Source organism: Giraffa tippelskirchi, chromosome 8 (genome assembly GCF_054371585.1).
Source record: "Giraffa tippelskirchi isolate mGirTip1 chromosome 8, T2T-mGirTip1v1.2.pri, whole genome shotgun sequence".
Lineage (NCBI taxonomy): Eukaryota > Metazoa > Chordata > Mammalia > Artiodactyla > Giraffidae > Giraffa > Giraffa tippelskirchi.
The window spans coordinates 138,124,144-138,145,814 of NC_137282.1; the positions used below are offsets into that span (position 1 = coordinate 138,124,144).

At 39.4% G+C, this 21,671-nt stretch overlaps 1 protein-coding gene across 1 annotated transcript; it reads right to left on the reverse strand.

Moving 5' to 3' along the window:
• Positions 1–31: 31 nt before the first annotated feature.
• Positions 32–20,996, reverse strand: RHAG (Rh associated glycoprotein). Its single transcript, XM_081520815.1, has 10 exons — positions 20,816–20,996; positions 10,115–10,298; positions 9,358–9,508; positions 7,384–7,531; positions 7,023–7,189; positions 5,055–5,192; positions 4,389–4,510; positions 2,235–2,308; positions 1,952–2,025; positions 32–1,219 (listed from the first exon to the last, which is right to left on the reverse strand). Exons 1-10 carry the CDS (start codon positions 20,967–20,969, stop codon positions 1,145–1,147), a joined length of 1,287 nt encoding a protein of 428 aa, XP_081376941.1. The 5' UTR covers positions 20,970–20,996; the 3' UTR covers positions 32–1,144.
• Positions 20,997–21,671: the final 675 nt, after the last annotated feature.

Genomic DNA, 21,671 nt, shown 5'->3' on the forward strand with positions numbered 1-21,671 from the left:
TTATTACTAAAATGAATTCTAACCACCGAAGAAAAAAGAGCCAAAGACAAACATTTTATTTTATAATGACATTTAATCCACTGGTATTTTATACAAAATAGACTTTGGTCAGATAGCATTTGAGCTCTTGTTTCAAATAGTAAACATGCAAAAGAAGTGAAGTATAAGAATATTCAAACTGTGAATGAAAAATATTGCCTGCCATATCAGAATACAAAGGATGTTGCAACCATCAGCCGCTAACTCTGCTCCCAAGGGTGAGCCTTGAAGGAACTCAGGATGAAAACACAGAATGCCCACCATCAAGCCCTCAGTCACTGCAGGCACCTTCAACAGTGCACCCTGAGGGGACTCAGGAAGGAAAAGAACAAGACTTGACCCTAGAGAGCTAAGGTGCAAATCAAATGAATGATTTCAGTGAGCTCAGACTCTTGCATCTTCCCATACTTAGAAAAGAGTTAAATTCATTAATTTGAAATACCTGGTTTTCTTTAATTAACAGTAATTTTTTGATGCTCTGATCACCTGGTCTTTGTTGCAAAACTCCTATGTATCCTGCCCCCCCTTTGCCCCTGCTCTTTGGAACAGTCCTCAGAGCTATTTCAGAGACTGCCTCCTGAACTTAAATCCTCAGCAAGTCTGCTAAATAAAACACAATTCTTCTAAAATAGGCCATTTTTAAAATCCAGAAAGCACTGTCAAAAAAAGTCATATTACTGTTTACATACATACATTTCCTTCTGATTTCTTACATAGATTTCTTACATAAATTATTGCTTCATTGGCTTCAGTTATAATCTTTAGGATTGAAGACATAGTATGTACATTAAGGAACTGACATGATTAGAAAGTGTTGGTTTCATTGTAAATCCTCCTCCATGTGGAAAAAAATACAAGGAAATACATGGAATATTCACCCTGCAACTACCCACTGGCAAGAATCCATTTGACCATCTGTTGTATGAGTCACATTTCTCCAATTAAACAATCATTGATATGAAGAGGCAGCTCCAGATTTTGTTGAAATGTTTTCACACTGGATATGTGGGGCTCAGGATCTATCCATTCCATTCCATATACTCATTGGATGCTGCCATTTTCTTTCAAGTCTAGATAATGGAAAAAGAAGCTGAGGCACAGGCTTTTAGTCTGCACGTTCTGATTGGATGTGGTCAAGAAGTTCATGCAAACGGTTGTCATATTCTGTCCTCCTAGGAACCTTAAGAAAGAAAAAAAAAGATTAAGGCACTTTTTACAGTTTTACTAGGCTTATCGAAGGTTAGTGTTGAAACAAAGATATTTTTTGTAATTATTATTCAAGTATGGAAAGAACTGGGAATAAACATTGTTTGAGTTGGGAAGAAACAAAAGAACAAAAAGATTTATCCCACCCATCCTGACTACATTCTCTTTCGCAAACCTGTTCTTTTTGAAAATCCCATTTGAACGCATCCAAATATCTATCACTCTTAGGCTTTGCAGGAAATAATTTGGAAGAAAATGTCAACGAAATAAAGAGGCAGAAACTGGAGGATGGAAAGAAGCTAGTGTTTCATGAGTCACAGAACTTCTTACATCCTCACCGAGATTCTTCAACCCTGTGTCCCACCTGCTTGGCCTACTTATATATCACGTAAAATCTCACACGGCTGCCCAGGATTCCTATATTTTTATGAGGAGCTTTTTTTTTTTTTTTTTTTTTTTATTGCTCTTGGAGGAGTGAAAGGGCAGTTGTCAACTAAAGTCTGTTTTTTCTTCATCTAGTTTCTGCTTTGCAAGATATCATAGCTTCTGATTTTATCTTTCTGGGCACATTGTTTCAATTTCTCTCTATAAGTAGGGAGTTCAACCAATTTTGTCATAAGGATGGCACACAGACATCTAGACATGTGGTGGGCAAAACTTTGCCTAGCGTAGTCATCATATATATCCTTAGAACACTACACAGTACCTCCCAATAAACAGAATCATCATAGCAGTCCTCATCAGGTGGTTGTGCCCAGATAGGTATCTTTAGAATCGCACCTGTGAAAGCGGGAAGAAAATAAGTCATGTTATGAGGCTGAAAAGGAAAATCAACTTGCTTAGTAATTAAAATTCTGTTATAAAGTCATCCCCTGGAGCCTACATGATTACTGTCAGAGGTGTAGAAAAATTTTAAGTTTACCAGTGTTTAATAATATCTTTTATGCTGAGAGCATGAGATAGAGGGAAATGTTTATTTTTATGCTCACCTGTGATTAGCCCTCCAACAAGTGCTGTTGCAATGGAAGAACCTAGTGCAACTGCCTGATTGAGCACCACAGTCCTAGGAGGCCAAAAATACAGAATTGTTTGTCCAAGATGCCTGGTGATAAAAGCCACATTTCCTGAGGGTGTGCATGCCTGCCACCTTCAGGCCAGAGTGCAGCATGACATACCAGCAAACGGTTAACTACAATTTCTTTAATCTCATATAATTTCTTTGAAACTCTTAATCAAGAACCACCTTTTTCTTCAGAAATGATGAAAATATCTTCCTTAGAAAGGGTTTAGTATTTCTAAAAATGTGATTGGAGATCTAATTCAACAAATATTTATTGGGTGCTTGTTCTGTGCCAGTTTCTCTTCTAGGCACTGAGAAAGGAGCAATGAGCAAAACAAATGGAAGCTGACACCTCTCCTCACCCCATCCCCCTAAAAACAGTTGTGATGAAATTAAAAATCAGAAAAGCTAATTTGGGCGTGTAGTGTAGGGACAAGATATTAAAGTGTGTCTCTGTATCTTAGAAGTAGTAGTTGCCTTGAAATGAAGTGAATGAAAAATTCCTTATAATTTGGGGAATTGAAGAATATGATAAAAAGCTATAGAAATGCACAAAGCTGTCAAAAGAACTAGGAGTGTGGGAATCTCCTTAGCACATGCCTCACTCTTAGCAGGCAGTTAACAAATAGTTGAAAGGTCGAATAAATGATTGCAGGACAGCAAACTGCTGGAAGACAAAAGTGTGTTTCTCTTTCTTTCTCATCCTTCAAGGGAAAGAATGTACCAAACTCAGATTTCTTTTTTTTTCTCTCTCTCTCTTGATTTAAAGGGTTTAATTTCTTTCTACTGAAGGAAAAGTTGTCCAAGAAATGTGTGTTTATTGTAAAACTATACAAAACCCTTAAGGAAAAGAAAGGGAAAAGTTTAATTTCCCTCCAATTTACAGTATAAATGTGTAAAATATAAACAAGTATTTTTATAAACATGCAATCATATCATGATACTGGGTTTTCACATTAAATCTTAATGTTCTTTTATGTCAGTAAATGTAGATCTGGATCATAGCTTTTATTGCTACAGAGTATTACACTGTACAAATATACTGTAATTACAGATCTATAGATTGAATATTTGATTACTTCTAATGTTTCATATTTTTAAATAAGCTGTGAGAATACATCCTCTTATGAACATGTTTATGGACTTGCCCAATAATTTCCCTAAAATAGAACCTAACTAGAAATGAGATTATTTTTGAAAGTTTATATACTTAATAAGGCCTTTTCCAGATAGGAACTTGTACAATTTATATCCCCATTTTGCTACTTTAGCCACCATTCTATATTATAATTTATAAAATCTTTATCAATATTATATACTGAAAAATGGATAACTTGTTTTAATTTGCATTTCTTTGATTACTAGTGAGGTTGAATGTTTAATATATCTTTACTCATTTGATTTTCTTCTTTTGTAAGCCGTCTGTTAATTTTACCAGAATTTACCAAGATCTTTTACAAAGTATTAAAAGATGTTTTTGATGAAAAATATTCCATGATAAAATAGACTTGGAAAACACTGGATTAGACAAAATTAACAGCATTGTTAGAGTTAGGCTGCCATGATTTGAAAAAATGTCCCCTAGGTATATTAACTTCTCCTTGTTCTATGTTTGCCAATAAACCCAATTTGCATTTTAATAATCTGAATAGACATATGTGAGTAAGTAGGCTCGACTCTAGGACAAAGTATTGTATCTGCTGTGTGAGATGTGTGTGAATTTTGCCCACACATGTGAATGGCCCTTCCAAGGTTTGCCCCCTCAACTCCTCCTGAGTAAATTAGGTTGTTGCTGAATCTTATACCCAAGGACTAGACTCTCAGCCATGAAATCTACCCCAAATCTGGCCACTGAGCAAGAATCAGGCCTGCTTACTCTCATGTGTCTATTCAGATTATTAAAATGCAAATTGGGTAATGTTTCTTTGGCCCTCAGTTATGTCTCTTTGGCTTCAGTAAGAACAGTACTTACAAACTGTGGTCTGGATTGCTAAAGAAAAAACTCTCATCACTGGGTTTCTCCAAGAGTGAGAGGAAACAGCACTTGACCTTGGGGAACAGGAAAACATATTCTTTCACTCACGAGTCAGATTTCTCCAAGGCTACGGTGATGATGCCGGCAAGGCCTCCTATCACACCAGGTAAGCCGTGTAGGTTATGGACCCCACATGTGTCATGGATCCTCAGTTTAGTAGTGAAAAGTGGCTGAAATTGTAAAAAGAGGAAGCCTTATTATTTTGTTAGCTATAGAGAGCCCTGTGACTAAAGTAAATGAACACGCAGGAAAATTTTTATCTCCAGGCCAGTTTCCCATCTACACCTGAAACCCACTTATCAAAGAATCTGAATACACTGGTGGCAAAACTTCTCATTTCAGTCTTAGGTAGATGGATGTGAAGGTAAGTGATTTTAAGTCCTGCTCATTCTTACCTACTAATGGGATCCTAAATCCTCTGAAAAGGGCTCAGAGTCTTTAACCATGCAAAGCAAACATCATCAACAAATGCCAACCACAACAAAACCCGAGAAAAGTAATACAAGTACTTAACATTCAGTTCATGTTGTTACAAGTAACCGATATCCACAAAAGAAAGCAAGAAAGAGTAGAAATCACTGGAACACTGACGTGTTGAGTGATCCAAGGAGAGGTGCTTAGGAAAGGACTTTTCATAGCGTTTTCTCCTGGTGGGATATAAGAAGGTGGTGGGGCAGATCCAAAGTTTGACTGAGAGTGTCTGTTAATACTTACAGTCAGGAACTTGAACCCAAACACGGAGACCATTCCTGCAACGCTCCCAATGATCATAGCATAATAGGGGGGAATCTCCATGTTCGCACAAGTGCCCACAGCCACTCCTCCAGCTAGAGTTGCATTCTGAATGTGAACCTGTGTGGCGCACAGAAATATGAGTGAGAGGAGGTGGAGTTCAGAAGGACTGTAGCAATCTTGGGTTCAATGGATTCCACACACATTCTTCAGTTGGAAGGGTTATGTATTCTTTTTTAAGAAGGTTCTTTGTAGTTCCAGAAGGCCTTTCTTCCCAGCAGTTGATCTGTGGTATCTTTCTTGTAAGGTTCCTTGGCTGTGCACGAGAGATCAAGTTAGTAAGACTAGGGTGGGGAGGGATGTGGGAGAATCAAGAGAAGTTGTGGGGGGGTGGGAATATGCAGCAGTTATTCTGGCAATGTTCTGCCTCTTTATGCAGCTTTGGAATGCGTTTATGGTTACTGTGAACTGAAACAGGCTTATGGCTGCTGTGTGCTTTGCTGAGTCCATGATATTCCACTAATCAAGGACAGGATTTAAAGACATTGAAATGTACGTATTATACATCAAAGACAACAGCTTTCGCAAGTGTCTCTGTTCTGAGAACATCTGAGGATAAGAGAAAGAGCAACCAGTTTCCATTTACCAGAATTCCTCAGAAAAATTATATTCTGGCTGTTCTGCCAAAGGAAAAAAGGTTCTCAGTACTTTTGAAAGAGATCCACTGAGTCATGCATGATCGCTTCTTTTAATTGTTTTCATTTATTTTTCTCATGAAACAATTTGCAGAGAACTGAAAGACATGTCCTTCGCTATGTTTAGAAATATTTTGATACAATATCTTTTTTTCTCTCTCAGCTTAGAAGAGTGGCTGATTTGAGGATTATTCCTTCACTGACATTTCTTTAGCTCATAGGCAAGAAACTAAAAAGGTCATTACGGGGAATTTTTTTAAATGTTTTATTTTGAAGTAATTATAGACATGTAAAAGTTGCAAAAATATTGCAGAGGGTTTCTATATATACCACATCCATTTCCCCCCAATGTTAACATATTACATCATCATAGAACTAAGAAATTAACATTGGTGTACTACTATTGAAGACCTTATTTGAATTTTACCAGTATTCCCACTAATATCCCTTTTCTTTTCCAGAATCCTATTCAGGATCCCTGGAGAAGGAAATGGCAACCCACTCCAGTATTCTTGCCTGGAGAATCCCATGGACTGTAGTCTGCCAGGCTCCTCTGTCCATGGGGTCGCAAGAGTTGGACACGACTTAGTGACTAAACCACAATTCAGGATCCCACAGTACATTTAGTTGTTATTTCTTTGAAATATTTGCTGTTAGAAAAATAGAATCAACTGGCATTCTCCCACTCTTTTCCTACTCTTATAGAAAGTCCTGTTTCTAAGAAAGATTTTATGAAAACTTGGGGGCAGTTGGCTCTATCAGTAAAGAAATATGTTTCAGATCTTTGATTTTTTGCATGATTATATTCCTGTGTGCATGCTCAGTTGCTTCAGTCATGTCCAGCTCTTTGCAACCCCATGGACTGTGGCCCGCCAGGCTTCTCTGTCCGTGGAATCTTTGAGGCAAGAATACTGGAGTGGGTTGCCATGTCCTCCTCCAGGGGATCTTCCCGACCTGGGGATTGAAACTTTGTCTCCTGCATCTCCTGCGTTGCAGGCAGATTCTTTACCCACTAAGCCACCTGGGAAACCTGACGATATTCCCTGTAAAACTGTAAATTCCTTGATAATATTTTTTTTAGTTTGTCACAGTACACTCTGAAAAATAAAGGAATGTTATTTTCAGATTATTCTCTAAGGTCTGCAGTGTTGTGATTTGTTCGGGCAGCTCAGCAGTGATGCAGAAATGAGTTACTCATCCGAGCAGCCATCAGGGTCGCTTAGCAAACTTCCACAGGGGTTACCATAGCACTCACCATATTGAGCTTGCCTTGGCTCTCGAAAAGGCTGGAACATGCGTAGGCTGTGACCACGGAGGCAGCGAGAGAGAAGTACGTGTTCACGATGGCCCTGTACTGTTCGTTTGCATCCTCAGCGGTGGCAGAATTAAAGCTAGGCCAAAATATCCATAAGAAAAGAGACCCTGCAGTAAATCACAGAAACAGATATTATTAATAGTTCTGAATATGAAAGACAGTCCAGGGGAAGTTGTTTACCTTGGGCACAGACATGCTGTCTTTACTTTTAGGCTTTGTTATCTAAGAGTTGGGGGAAAGAGAGGCATTCCCTTGTGTCTGACCAAATAGGCAAAAATCAGGCAACTTCATCCCAACTCACCGATCATTGAAAACAAGTCCGAGTGGTATACAGACTCTTCATTGGGATGTCCTTCTTTCAGCTTTGATCGATACAGGATGCCTGCTACAACCAAACCAAAGTAAGCCCCAAAAGCATGGATAGTCATTGATCCTCCAATATCATAGGCCTGAGGGAGGAAAAGTGAAAGTCTCTCAGTCGTGTCTGACTCTTTGCCACCCCGTGGACTGTATAGTCCATGGAATTCTCCAGGTCAGGATACTGGAGTGGGTAGACTTTCCCTTCTCCAGGAGATTTTCCCAACCCAGGGGTCGAACCCAGGTCTCCCTCATTGCAGGCGAATTCTTTACTAGCTGAGCCACAAGGGAAGCCCCCCTCCCTCCCCCCGCCTGCCGTTCATAGAAGTGACACTCAACACAGGAGGGAGGTCATGAAGGATCGCTTCATGCGTTAAACAAACAAAGATCAAGAGAGAGAACGAATGCGTCGGAGAAAGGGGAATGAAACAGGATTGTGTAAAAGAAAAGCCACAGGCATTGGAGCAACAGAGAACTGACTTTCAGTCCTAGGTCAGGTATGTCTCTGATGTGACTTTAGACAAATTGTTCTACTTCTTTGAATCTCCAGTTCTGTGAAATGGAGAAATGTTACCCAACCAGTACAAGTTGTTGTGGGATTTAGATGGGACCGCGTTTTTCAAGTGCTAGGTCCTTAGTGGGCACTCAATAGTACATTTCAGGTTACTTTTTCAGATTAGACCGATTCTTAGTGAGATATTATGCATTGCACCTGATACAAAACAAGCATGACTTTTGCATTCATTGACTCTGCTATGATGACATGAAAACCAGTTGATGTCCAAGATTCATTTGAAGAAATATATTTTAGGCCCCTCTTTAGAATACTGAATGGATATGATGCAGTTTTCTACAGTTCTTTTCTCTAGAGGGAAAATTCAGAGTGCCAAACCCAAGGCATTGCTCTGTACTTATTAAGGTAGAAAAACGATATAAATTTATTAATTATTTAAATATTCATGCTTGATAAACTCCTACATACATTTCAGGTCCAGTTTAGCTGTCACTTTCCTCAAAGAAGCCTTCCTTGATTCCACAATCTAAATTAGGACTTTTAGGTATATTCCCCCAGAGCCCTTCTATTTATTTTTCATAGTATGTGTTGTGATTTATAGTAATAATTGTGTGTGTTTGTGATTCTATGCGTAGGTGGTTGAATGTATGAAAATTTGTTGGATGTCTGTCTCCCCCACTAGACTGTAAACTCTATGAAGAGACATTTGCAACTGAATCACCAACACGTGATACCTAGAAGTTTGCCAAAGTATTTGGTGTCAAGTTGCATGTTCAATAGAAGCGTAAATGGAGACAAATTTGAGCAAACTGGGAGACAGTAGAGGACGGAGGAGCCTGGTGTGCTGTAGTCCATGAGGTCCCAAAATGATGAACACAACTTAGCAACTGAACAACAACAAGAATAAATAGAATACTGGAGAGTGCCTGACATATTCAATTTCCCTTGGGGGAAATCAATCAGATTTTCATGGAGGGGAAGACATTTGATCTAAGCTTTAATAAAAGACTTTGAAAGGGCAGTTCACTTAGTAGTAGAAATATAAATAGAAATTGGTCACTGATAGGAAGTATATTTACATAAAAAGAGTCATAGAGCTAGGAAATTCTGGATTTGAATTAAGATTCAGGCAAATTGGTCATTTAGTATCTGTGATCATCAGTTTCACTGTGTATAAATGAATCATAATAACACATCATAATACCTGTCTAGCACTGTTGCGGTGTCAATGCAATTTGATAATGTTTGTAGAATTTCTAGTTTGCAATAGTTACTCAAATGATGACTATGATTATTACTTGCTGTGGTGTCACAGCCACCATGGTTTGTTCCTGCTTATTTATGGTGGGCATTTAACATGTATTGTGCTGTTCAAAGCTAGGTAAGTATCAATTGGACCCTTACCCAAAATATCCTTAAAACCAGATATTCATTGGCAGCAAAGACAGTAATTTCTAAAATTGTCATGATCAGCATCTGGATTGGACTTGTTTTTCCCAGGACAGCTCCAAAAGAAATCAGAACTGTGACTGTACTGAAGTCTGCATTTATCATGCTGAGGGAAGAAGAAAGAAGACATTGAAAAACAATGCACACCTCAAATATGTGAGTTGTAATGAATATAGCGTCACCTTGTCCAGAGCTCAAGGCCCCTCTCCCCACCTGTTCCCACCAGGTGCTTCTTCCAGACCTACTTTTATCCTCTCCCACTTCCTTGCCCACCCCCACCTCCATTCACCACGCAATCTTTAGTTGTTCTCGCATTTCCTTTAGTCTACCTGTTCTTTACTTCATTTAGGGTTTTACCTTATTTCTGTTGATCTGATAAATGAATTACCTTCTGGAGCCTTTACATGTCAAAAACAGTCTCAGAAAAATTACTAAAGAAGGATTTTTGCTCTCTCTAGCTGAAATGAAAGGGATAATAATCTGTGGAAGGGGATTTCTCATACCCTTAAGGTCAAATCAGAGAGGATATAGACATGAATATATGGCCCAGCTCAGTCGAGCAAGGCATTGATTTAGATCCTTGGATCCCAATGATCTTTGTTTCATGGAAGGGAGACAATCAGCAAGCTAGTTCAGAAGCTGACTTTCAAGAGACTAAGCAGAGAAACAACTGCTCTGAAAACACAATGATTGGAAAGTAACGGGTGCTCACTCTTTGACTTCGATCTGGAATTTCTGTCCATGGCTATGAAAGATTCCCCGTATAAAAGTGCCCCACTGGAGTCCCAGAGCAGCTATGAGTAGGTTGATGCCCACACCACTGAAGCCATATTTCCGCAAGAAGGTCATGAGGAAGCCGAACCCAGCAAATACCATAACATGCACATCTTGGAAGTCTGCAAAAGAGAAGAAAGAAAAAGAAATCTGCATAGGGGAGCACTGAGACAGTGTGACATCATAGTATATTCCATTTACTAAGTGCTGCATCTTTTTCAGAAAACACTACAAAAGGAAAGTTAACCACACAGCCAAAGGCTGGGTTGTGGTACCAGCATGGCTACTTACCCACGAGGAGACCTTGGGCAAGTGATTCAGTGCTTGAGCCTTCTTTTCTTGGAAGACTAGGCACTATCATACCAATATGTCTTTCATCCTCTCCCTGAAGAGTTTTCCATCACTTTCCACGTGAGGACACCTTTGCTAAATACAGTACCAGAATCACCTGTTCTTGCAGACTTTCCCAGTACTCCCAGGGAAAATTAATATTTCTTCCGGTCTTCTCCAAACCTCAGCTTTAGCAGTTGTCACATTGCATGACCATTTATTTACCACGTATCATACTGTAATCGTTATTTGATGAGGGGTCCATTACCTGCACTAGATTGTGAGTTTCCTGGTTGAAGGAATTAGGGCTTTCTCATCTTTTGATCCCCTGAATCTGTCACAAAAGCCTGCATATAGAGAATGAGGCACTATTGACTAAATGATTGAGATGGTATCTTTATGTCTCAAATGGAAATCTTAACAGAGCATTATTTAAGTCATATGGGTTGATGTCTTTGTTTACCCTTTCTAAGCCAATGGAAGGAAGGCTGTATCCTCTTGAGGAACAAATTCTTGACTTGGTTCTGCAGATGGAGTCTGAGGTCCCCCAACAGTGTCACATGACCATGTGACCTTGGGCAAATCACCTTGGGCAAGTCACTTATCCTCGGGGCACTTTGGCGTTCTCATTTGCAATACTGAAAAGGCTCTATTTCACATTTTCCGGGGCAGTAGGGAGTGCCGCCGAGTGACAGCTCTCAATTCTCTCTGAGAAACGCTCTTGTCCAGTCACAGACCTTCCCTTGGGTCACCTGAGCCCAATGACTGGTTCACAACAGCATCCCCTCTCCTTGGGAAAAGAGCTATCTGAAGCTAGACAATCCCAGTCTCAGAGTTTCCTATGAGGTCACCTGAGGCTTTCTCTCTTTGCCCAAACCCTTCTGCTGCAGGTATGGATCATAAGATATGCTCCAGTAAACTTCCTTCAGGATAATGCTGCTCTTAGAGTCTGTAGCACCTTCCCTGGGGGCTCCCCTTGTCTCTGTAGAGCTTTCCTGACTTTCTTTCCGACATAACTTTCATACCACATTTTTTTCAAACATTGCAAATTAAATCTGATGCACTAATCTATGGCAGTGATCACACAGCTGGAAGTGGGTGAAGATGCTGTCTTTCCAAGGGTTCCTAGTATTTGAAAAGGGCTGGTTGGAGATGTGGGAACTCACCCTACAGTCTTATTCTATGACAAATACCAGGACAGACAGAGGTTGGCATCATGTATTGAATCACAAGGGTCTTTTGGTGGTCTAGAAGCTAGTCTCACTTGTGCATGAGTCTAGCAAATGGAAAAATAAAGAGAATGAGAAAACCAGACCCAAACTTCCTAATTCAGGCACACACAGCATCATCATTTTTTCAACCCCATCCAGGCAGTGAGTCTTTTGATCATTTTATTGTTCATTGGCACAACCTCCCAAGAGTCAGTATGAGAAGGGTGAGAAGGGGAAACAATAAATTTCTGAAGATTCTCTCTCCTCAGCAGCTTTGAAGGAGGTCTCAGAGAGGAGAATGCTGCAGTGTTTTTTTCCTAGTGAGTTAATGCATACTGGCAACAATTTGACTTACACCCGCATTCTGAATGCCCACCCTCATCTTATTGCATATTCACCCAGAAAACTTCTGAATTGGGATTTTACCTGACTTATCAACAGGCAACTGTCAAATTGTTTGGTTTTGTAAATATAGGTAACTATATATACACATATATATATTTTTTTCTTTACAAATTGTTTTACCACTTTTTAATGTAAACATTTGATTTAGGTGATAGACTATAAATTGGAGTGGAGCTCAGAGAATATGCCTGACTTACTAACTTGCTATGATTTTACTAGACCTTTCTGAAACTCAGTTTTCTCCTCTTTTAGAGAACAGTTTGGATTCGATGAAGTCTAACGTCTCTCCTAGCTCTACAACTTACTTTTTTGATATTTATTTTATTGATGCATAGTTGATTTATAATATTGTGTTAGTTTCAAATGTACATATAATAAAGTTATTCATACCTATCTATCTACATTCTTTTTCAGATGTGTTCCCATTATAGGTTATTATAAGATTTCTTTGTGCTGTACAATAGGTCTTTGTTGTTTGTTTGTTTTATTTTGTTCTTAGATCAGACTCTAAGATCCAGAGAAATTAGATGATTTGCTTATACTCACAAAGCTAAAATAAAAATAAGAACCCAGTCTACTGACTTCACTGGGTTTTTTCATTACTTCAAGCTATTCTTCTAAAATTTGTTCCTTTTTTTCCCTAGAGTGCTCTCATTTCTCCTATAGTCTGCTGATTTTAAAATATAGAGTAGCCAACTAATTTAAAAATTGGTTTAACTAATTTTAATGTCTCACACTAGGAGTAATAATTCTTCAGTTTCCATCCTCCTCCCCCTTTCATGGTAAATCAGATATTTTCCCCCTTTATTTTTAATTTTTATTATACAAAATTTTCATACCTACAGAAAAGTAGAATAGTATAATGGACAAAAATATATCCATCACCTAGATTTAACAGTTGTTAACATTTTGCTGTGTACATGCTTCATCCCATATTTTTTCTGAAATATTTTGAAGTAAATAACAGACATGACATTTCACTCCTAAATACTTATGTATCCCTAAAAATTTAAGGACATTTTTCTACACAATCACAACACCATCATCATTCCTGGCAGAATAATCACAATTTATAATTATAATCTAACACTTCATATTCAGATTTCCCTAGTTGTCCCCAGAGTAGCTCTTACAGCTGATGGAAAACCAGACATGTTATAGGAGGAAGGGATGTCTTGTATTGACAGTGTTCCAATTTTTTTTTTTCTCCTGTAATCTCATGCTTGTTACTGCTTTTTGCCACAAGGGGGCCCAAGAACCTCATCTATTATTTAAATTGCTAAAGAGCGCTTACAAAGTTGACTCTTAACAGGTAATGATTCTGTATAAAAGGTATGGATAAAAAGGTTTATAAACAGTTAGGATTATGCATTATCTTTCATCCTGCTCTAGGAATTTTTTTGTGGGTGAGCACTAGGGAGAGGGCCATGAAGTCAGTTTTATGGTGCAATTAAATTATGTTGCATTAAAGGAATTCTTTACAGAAGGAAAAAGGCGTTTCTTTACTGGTTGGAACTTCTGTGAACTATTCTGACAGGTTTCAAGGACTTCCAAGTCTCATCTAAATTAGATATTCTCAATAGCTGGCAATTTTTAAAAATTGAAGTATAATTGATTTAAAATATTGTGTTGGTTTTAGGTTTAAGGCACAGTGATTCACTTTTTTTTTTTCAGATTATATTCCATTATAGGTTTTTACAAGATATTGAGTCAGATTCCCTGTGCTATGTAGTAAATCCTTGTTGCTTATGTATTTTGGATAGAGTAGTTTATATCTGTTAATCCCATACTCTTAATTTGTCCATTCCTCTCCCCTTCGGTAGCCATAAATTTGTTTTCTATGTCTGTGAGTCTATATCTGTTTTGTATACAGATTAATTTGTATTATTTTTTAGATTCCACATATAAGTGATATCATATGTATTTGTCTGTTTCTGTCAATAGCAGGCAATTTTAGCGTCTAAAGTAAATTTGGCAATGTCTGGTAATTTTATTCTGTATTCTATTACCACATTTAGCTTGCACTAGGATGTCTTTTAAAGCCCTGATAACTTTAAAATGTAACTGATGGTTTCAACTCTCCTCTTCCACCACCAATCACAAACAAAATGAAACAGAGCCTTCTTTCCCCTCTACCTCCTGTACATGCCTGCTGCCTCGAATGTCTGCTCCTCCCCACACCCAGCTTTTTTGGGGGGGCACTCTGTAAGGCTTGTAGGATCTTAGTTCCCTGACCAGAGATTGAACCTGGGGCCCCAGCAGTGAGAGCACTGAGTTCTAACCCCTGGACCTCCAGGGAATTCCTCCACATCCAACACTTCTTTACCTGGCCTACTTCTAGATGCCTTTCAAGAACCAGTGTTGCTGGGCACAGCTGTAACACTGTGCCTGTCCCTCTGGTTTTATTTCATTTGTTTGTGTGCTTGTCTGTGCCTGTTTATCATTTATTCAGATAGACTATTGAATGAGTACTGCTGGTAAGGCACTCTTTCAGGAGAAAGTGAGTGCCAGTGTTAAGGTACGAATCTCTAAACGGCTTGTTCCTTGGAGACCCAGCAGAAAGTCTGGCAACTGCAGCTTTTCAGGAGATGCCTCGCTTATGCAGGAATAAATGACTCACGGTCGCTGAGAATTTGCTTCTTTGGGATTCTAGGGCTCTTATTCAGAGAAATGATTCTTCTGGATCAGGTAGTTAAAACTGTTCAACTCACTCTCCAATTAGAAGCTGGTTGGCTGGTTTTGTTTTTCTTTAATGACTGAGGGCTGGCAAGCTGTTTGCATGCAGATAGCGATTGGTTCTTAGTGAGTTCCAATCTTTTGAACCATTTGGGGGTTCATTCTGAACTTATCTTTTCTGAAAAGTAGTATCCTAGTAGTGGTATCTTTCCTACCCTACTTTCACATATTCTGTTATTATATATTTCACATGTTTGGAAAAAATAGTACAATAAAGAGCTATGTACTATTTCCCTAGATTTATCAGTTGCTAATATTTTCTGTATTTGTTCTCTCTTTTCAGATATATCTCTCAAACAATTGAAAAGTATGACATTTTTCCCTAAACCACTTCAGCGTGAATCTCCTAAGCAAAAGAGCATTGTTTTAAATAACCACAGTATTATCCTCACATCTAAAAGTATAACATGGATACAATAACATTCGGTTTAGAATCTATATTTGAATTTATTTAGCTGTTTCCAAATTGTCCTCTTATAGGGTTTTTTGACCCCCTTTATCTACTCAAGTTTCATATATTTTGTTTGTTATGTGTCTTTGTATGCATGCTCAGTTGCTCAGCTCTTGTGACCCCATGGACTGTAGCCCTCCAGGCTCTTCCGTCCATGGGATTATCCCAGCAATACTGGAGTGGGTTGCCATTTCATCTTCCGGGGCATCTTCCCGATCTAGGGACCGAATCTGTGTCTCCTGCATCTCCTGCACTGGCAGGTGGATTCTTTACCACTGAGTCACCTGGGAAGCCCTTATTACATGTCTTTAGACTCTTTTAATTTAGAGTCTCTCACCATGCTTTTTTGGGCTTCCTTTGTGGCTCAGCTGGTAAAGAATCTGCCTGCAGTGAGGGAGACCTGGGTTCTATCCTTGGGTTGGGAAGATCCCCTGGAGAAGGGAAAGGCTACCTACTCCAGTATTCTGGCCTGGAGAATTCCGTGGACTGTATAGTCCATGGGGTCGCAAGCAGTTGGACACGACTGAGCCACTTCCACTTCACCTCACACCATGGTGGTGGTATTGATTTGTCTTTAATGTGGAATGTACCACAGTTTGTATTTGGCTATTTCACCAAAATTAGAATCAGACTCTACATTTTGGCAAGACTATTAATACAGATGGTGTTGTGCAATTGCCATTTCATCATACCAGGTAGCACATAATTTGTTTGTCTTACTACTGGTGATGATACATGAGATCACTTGCTTAAGGCTGTTCCACTAGATCTCTCCCTATGGATATACCTTTCATCCTGTGTTGTCCAATCACTTTTTACCTAATAATTTTAGCAGTCATTGGTGAACCTTGCTAGAGTCAATTGTTACATTTTGTAATTTCAAAATTATAATTTTTTATCTATTGCTTCTTTTTTATTAATTAGTTGGCATTTGTATATAAAGAACTCCATCCTGATCCCCTTACCCTGCTTTAGGGTATATTTCTATGGACTCAGTGAAACCTTTTTTGTTTCAGTGTGTTATAATCTATCATCACACCATTCTTATTCTTAATGGTCTGCTGCTGCTGCTAAGTCGCTTCAGTCGTGTCCGACTCTGTGCGACCCCATAGACGGCAGCCCACCAGGCTCCGCCGTCCCTGGGATTCTCCAGGCAAGGACACTGGAGTGGGTTGCCATTTCCTTCTCCAATGCATGAAAGTGAAAAGTGAAAGTGAAGTCTTTCAGTCGTGTCCGACTCTTTGTGACCCCATGGGCTGTAGTCCACCAGGCTCCTCCATCCATGGGAGTTTCCAGGCAAGAGTACTAGAGTGGGTGCCATTGCCTTCTCCGTCTTAATGCTCTATTTACCCCCAATTCAGCTAATTGGTGTTCTTTCTAGTAGGATCCTGTGTTCTCCTGACACATCCCTGTTAGTGTATACCTACTTGGTTTACCTTGTGCTTTCTTTGCCCTGACCTGGAATGAGCCCCTCAGCGGAGAAGGTAGTTAGAATCCAAGATTTCAGTTCTATTTGTATTCACTGCTTCCAGTTCTTTCATGTAAACAAAACTGTTCACCTCAAAGGCAGAATACCAGAGACCAGTATCTTATTGTTAGATTTTAAAACACAGCATGTTAACTCAGTTATTGAAACAATTTCAGGTATCATTTAGAATAGAAGCAAAGAATTTCCTAAGAATTGTTTTCCTGCACTTTCAGTAACCCTTTGCCTATAACATATATCTAGATTGCTGAATCTTTTGTAATAAATGAACTGAAGGAGGAATTCTCTGGCAGTCCAGTGGTTAGAGCTTGACACTTTCACTGCTGTGACCTGGATTCAGTCCCTGGTTGGGAACTAAGGTCCTGCAAGCCTTGGAGTGGCCAAACATAAGGAAATAAATAAATAAAATCTGAATAAATATAGGGACCTCCTTAAATGGAGATTTTAAAAATAAATCACTGTACTAATCTGTTGCTATATCTTCAGTAATTCTTCAAGTGTGATCAATGTACAATGTAACAAGATCACACATGGATAAATGACCCACTCAAAGTGACAAGATAGGCTAATGGATTCTAATGTTTAACAGAGGATGAAGAATTCATTGATGTGGTTTTAATGTCCCATAAGCATTAAACACCTTGTGTTTGTAGAATTTCTAACAGCATGTTAACAGTCTTCAAAGAGCCTTCTTCTTAAACTCTACTTTTCTCTAGTCATTCTACGTGTTAGCAAGGATTATTTCGTAGTCACATGCACGCGTGCTCAGTCGTGTCCAGCTCTTTGGAATTCCGTGGACTCTAGCCCACCAGACTCCTCTGTCCATGGCTTTTCCCAGACAAGAACACTGGAGTGGGTTGTCATTTCCTCCTCCAGGGAACTTCCCACTCCAGGGGTTGAACCTGTATCTCCTGCGTCTCCTGCCTTGGCAGGCGGATTCTTTGCCACTGAGCCTTAGTCACAGTCAGGCTTCATTTATTGTCAAATTATTTGCCTCAACAAAGTGTTCAACACTTTGCTGGGTGCCATGAAAGCCAAAACCATGGAGTAGAGCTAGTTTCTCAAATGAGTTTCTCTGGGGTCTGTCATTACATGCAATGTGATATCAGGTGTGCCACCCACTTCTGTGGTTGTGCCCTGGGATGGGCTCAGATGCCAGGTCTGTGTGACCTCGCCCCTTTCTCTGCATTGCATAGCTGAATGCAGTAAGTGAGAGGGATGAATAAAACTATGTTCAATTGAATTTGTTTAAAATATAAATTAATATCCCACTTGATTTATTTTTAGATCTTTCCTGGTGGCTCAGATGGTAAAGAATCTGCCTGCAATGCTGGAGACCTGGGTTCGAACTCTGGGTTAGGAAGATCCTTTGGAGAAGGGCAGGGCAACCCACTCTAGTAATCTTGCCTGGAGAATCCCATGGACAGAGAAGCCTGCTGGGCTCCGGTCACAAAAGAATCAGACATAGCATAGTGACTAACACGCTGATTTATTTGTGAAAAATTCATAACTTTCAGCATACTGCAGTTGAGAACTCTTGTAATGCACTGTGAGCTTCTTAGACGGGAACTGAGCCTTTTCTGTCTTGAATCCCTGTGCTTGGCACAGTGCATTGTTCTAGGCAGGCACCCTCAAATATTTGTTGACTAGAACTTTGCTTCTTAATTAGTAAATGTTTAACAAACTTCTCTTCAGTGACTTATGCTGTTACACAAGCTTGGTGTACATAGGTTGTTTGAAATGTGGGGAAAAATATATACATATAATCAGTAAAATCATGTCATTTCTAGGGCTGTTCTACAAAGTATTTTAACCAGTGATAAGGTAGCTGAACTGGAAGATTAGTACTAAATGGAATTTTGCATTTTGAGAGCCACCTTACTGAAGAGAGAACTTTTTTCCCTTTGCTTTATGGTTTATTACAGGATATTGAATATACTTCCCTGTGCTAGATGACTAGGATTTTGTTTATCCATTCTGTATATAATAGTTTGCACCTGCTAATCCCAGACTCCCAGTCTATCCCTCCCCCACCCCTCTTCCTCCTCAGCAACCACAAGTCTATTCTCTGAATCTGTGGACCTGTTAGAAGAGAGAACTTTGAATTGTATACAGACTGGGCTGTGGAGAGCCTTTTGAATGCAGAAGACTGCCATGTAAAATGTCACTTTGTGTTCTGCTTACTGCCTTTCTTCTGGGCCCCCAGGCCTCTATTGCTTGAAGTCTCCCTCCCTTACCCTGCACCCTGCCTGTGTCCCGGCCTCACCGCCCCTATGGTGAGGAAGAGGTTGTGGGGGGTGTGTGTGTGTATGTGTGTTGGCTGTTTCAAAGTATATTGATTGTTAATTATTATTATTACTGACAATGGTGACTTGATGCTTCCTTTGTAAAATGAAAAAGCATCCTGCCCTTGACATCATTTTTTTGATTCCTCTCTTGTTTTCATGTATGATGTAGCTGATACAACAGAAAATCCTGTTAGCGATACTTTCAAGTTATAGCCAGAAGAATAGGTGATGAAATGAAATGTACAAAAGTGCACAGAGTTGAACGGAATTCCTTTCTGTTTTGGTGTTCTTGAACTTGCAAATTGTAAAATTCTTTCATCCAGAATCCTTTTGGATATCTATGTAGTGTAAAGAGAACTAGATGTGGACCCAGAGCCTCTGACTTACAGCCCTAACTGTGTCCTTTACTTGAGATTGTGCATTTTGACTCAGCAACTCTAGGTCATAATTTCTATTCAAGAATACTGCCCATTATATATGTTCCCTCAAAAAAATGTAGAAATGAGAGAACAAATGTCATATTGTCTTTGAAAAGCTTAGAGATAGGCTGCAGAACTACAATAAATATTATTATTAGAATAATTTAATACAATTTAACATTTAATAAATAATAAATTATTTGTACCTTACTAAAAAACCAGTCTATATAATAGGATTATATCACTACCTCCCTCCTTGGTTAACAGGGTGAGGAGTATGCCTGGCTCATAATAAGCAGTCAGTAAATGGTAATTATTATTATTATACTATTTCATAACCTGTCCTTCCAAACTTGAAACTAAATCCTTTCTTTCTTTCAGTCGCCATTCCCAGGGAAGGGTTCTCCTTTTAAACTATGTTGTTTGCTCACAATTTTATTCTCATCTCAGAGGAACAAACAAAAGTCTTCCTTTCAGAATATTATAAAACGCTTAGTACAGCATTTCCAGGGCTTCCCTGGTGGCTGAGTGGTAAAGAATCTGCCTGCCAATGCAGGATCCATGGGTTCCATCCCTCAGGTGGGAAAATCCCCTGGAGAAGGAAATGGCAACCCACTCCAGTATTCTTGCCTAGGCAATCCCATGGACAGAGGAGCCTGGCAAGTTACAGTCCATGGGGTCACAAAAGAGTCGGACATGACTTAGTGACTAAACAACAACAATATCATTTATATCCTGTATCATCCTTAATACTCCTTCTTATAACCTTAGGAATTTCACATGAAATCCAGGCTCCCTTTCCCCATTATATTTTGTTTCTAGTTTCTCCTCCAAAGTTAACTCTAAGTCTTTTTTTTCGGTGGGGGAGGGATATTTTTATACCTTGCAGAACTAGTAATCAAAGAAAAAGCAGGGTCATTTACCTAAATGGGAAGGAAATCTAGAAAAGAGGGGATATATGTATACATATAACTGATTCACTTTGCTGCACAACAGAAACTAACACAATATTGTAAAGCAACTATACTCCAGTAAAAATTTTTTTTAATTAAAAAAAAGAAGAAGAAGGTCCAAAATCAGTTAATTCAATTCTCAGCTTCTTGTTCTGGTAGTTTAATACATACAGATTCTATCCAAACACATGAACTATAGAGACCAAATGTCCCAGCATCAACTTCTACACCCTTAGCACTCAGAACGGTCACATAATTCTACAAGGGGCTCCAATGTAGAGCGCTAGAAGCTACAACATCCACAGACCTCGCATTCTGAGAACCCAAAAATGTACAATAAGAAGCAGACGGCTCACTCACGAGGATACAATTCCATGGACTTCTCCACGTCTATGGCAGGAGACTCGGTGCTGTTGGAACTGTTCGTACCCGTTTCATACTGAGCAAACAATGCGAATAAAATAATCATGACAACTTCCAGGCCAATGGCCACGAGAGCGAACGGGAACCTCATGTTTGTGGCAAAGGACAGAGGCACACTGAGGCCTCCACGGGCTGTAGCAGGCTGATAAGGACAGAGGGGCTGCTCAGCGTGTGGAATTAGGCTACAAGCTCCAGGCACTCCAGTGACACTGCAAGAAAAAAAGGGGCAAGACTGGTGAGAACGCCCATCCAGTGGAGAAAATTATGCTCAGTAATCAGACTGCTGTAAATGCTGGTTTGAAGAAATACAGTGTAGATCGGAAGTAGCCAGCTGATAGAAATGACCCTTTGCACACAAGTGTCCAAACTCTTTTTTCTTTCTATTACATTTTCAAATTAAAAATGCTGTACACCAAAACGATTAAGTTATATAAAAGTATATATAAGTCCCTTGGAGAACAAGGAGATCAAACCAGTCAATCCTAAAGGAACTCAACCCTGAATATTCCTTGGAAGTTCAGCTCAGTTCAGTTCAGTCACTCAGTCGTGTCCGACTCTTTGCGACCCCATGGACTGCAGCACTCCAGGCCTCCCTGGCCATCACCAGCTCCCAGAGTTTACTCAAACCCATGTCCATTGAGTTGGTGATGCCATCCAACCATCTCATCCTCTCTTGTTCCCTTCTCTTCTGGCCTTCAATCTTTCCCAGCATCAGGGTCTTTTCAAATGAGTCAGTTCCTTGCATCAGGTGGCCAAAGTATTGGAGTTTCAGCTTCAGTATCAGTCCTTCCAG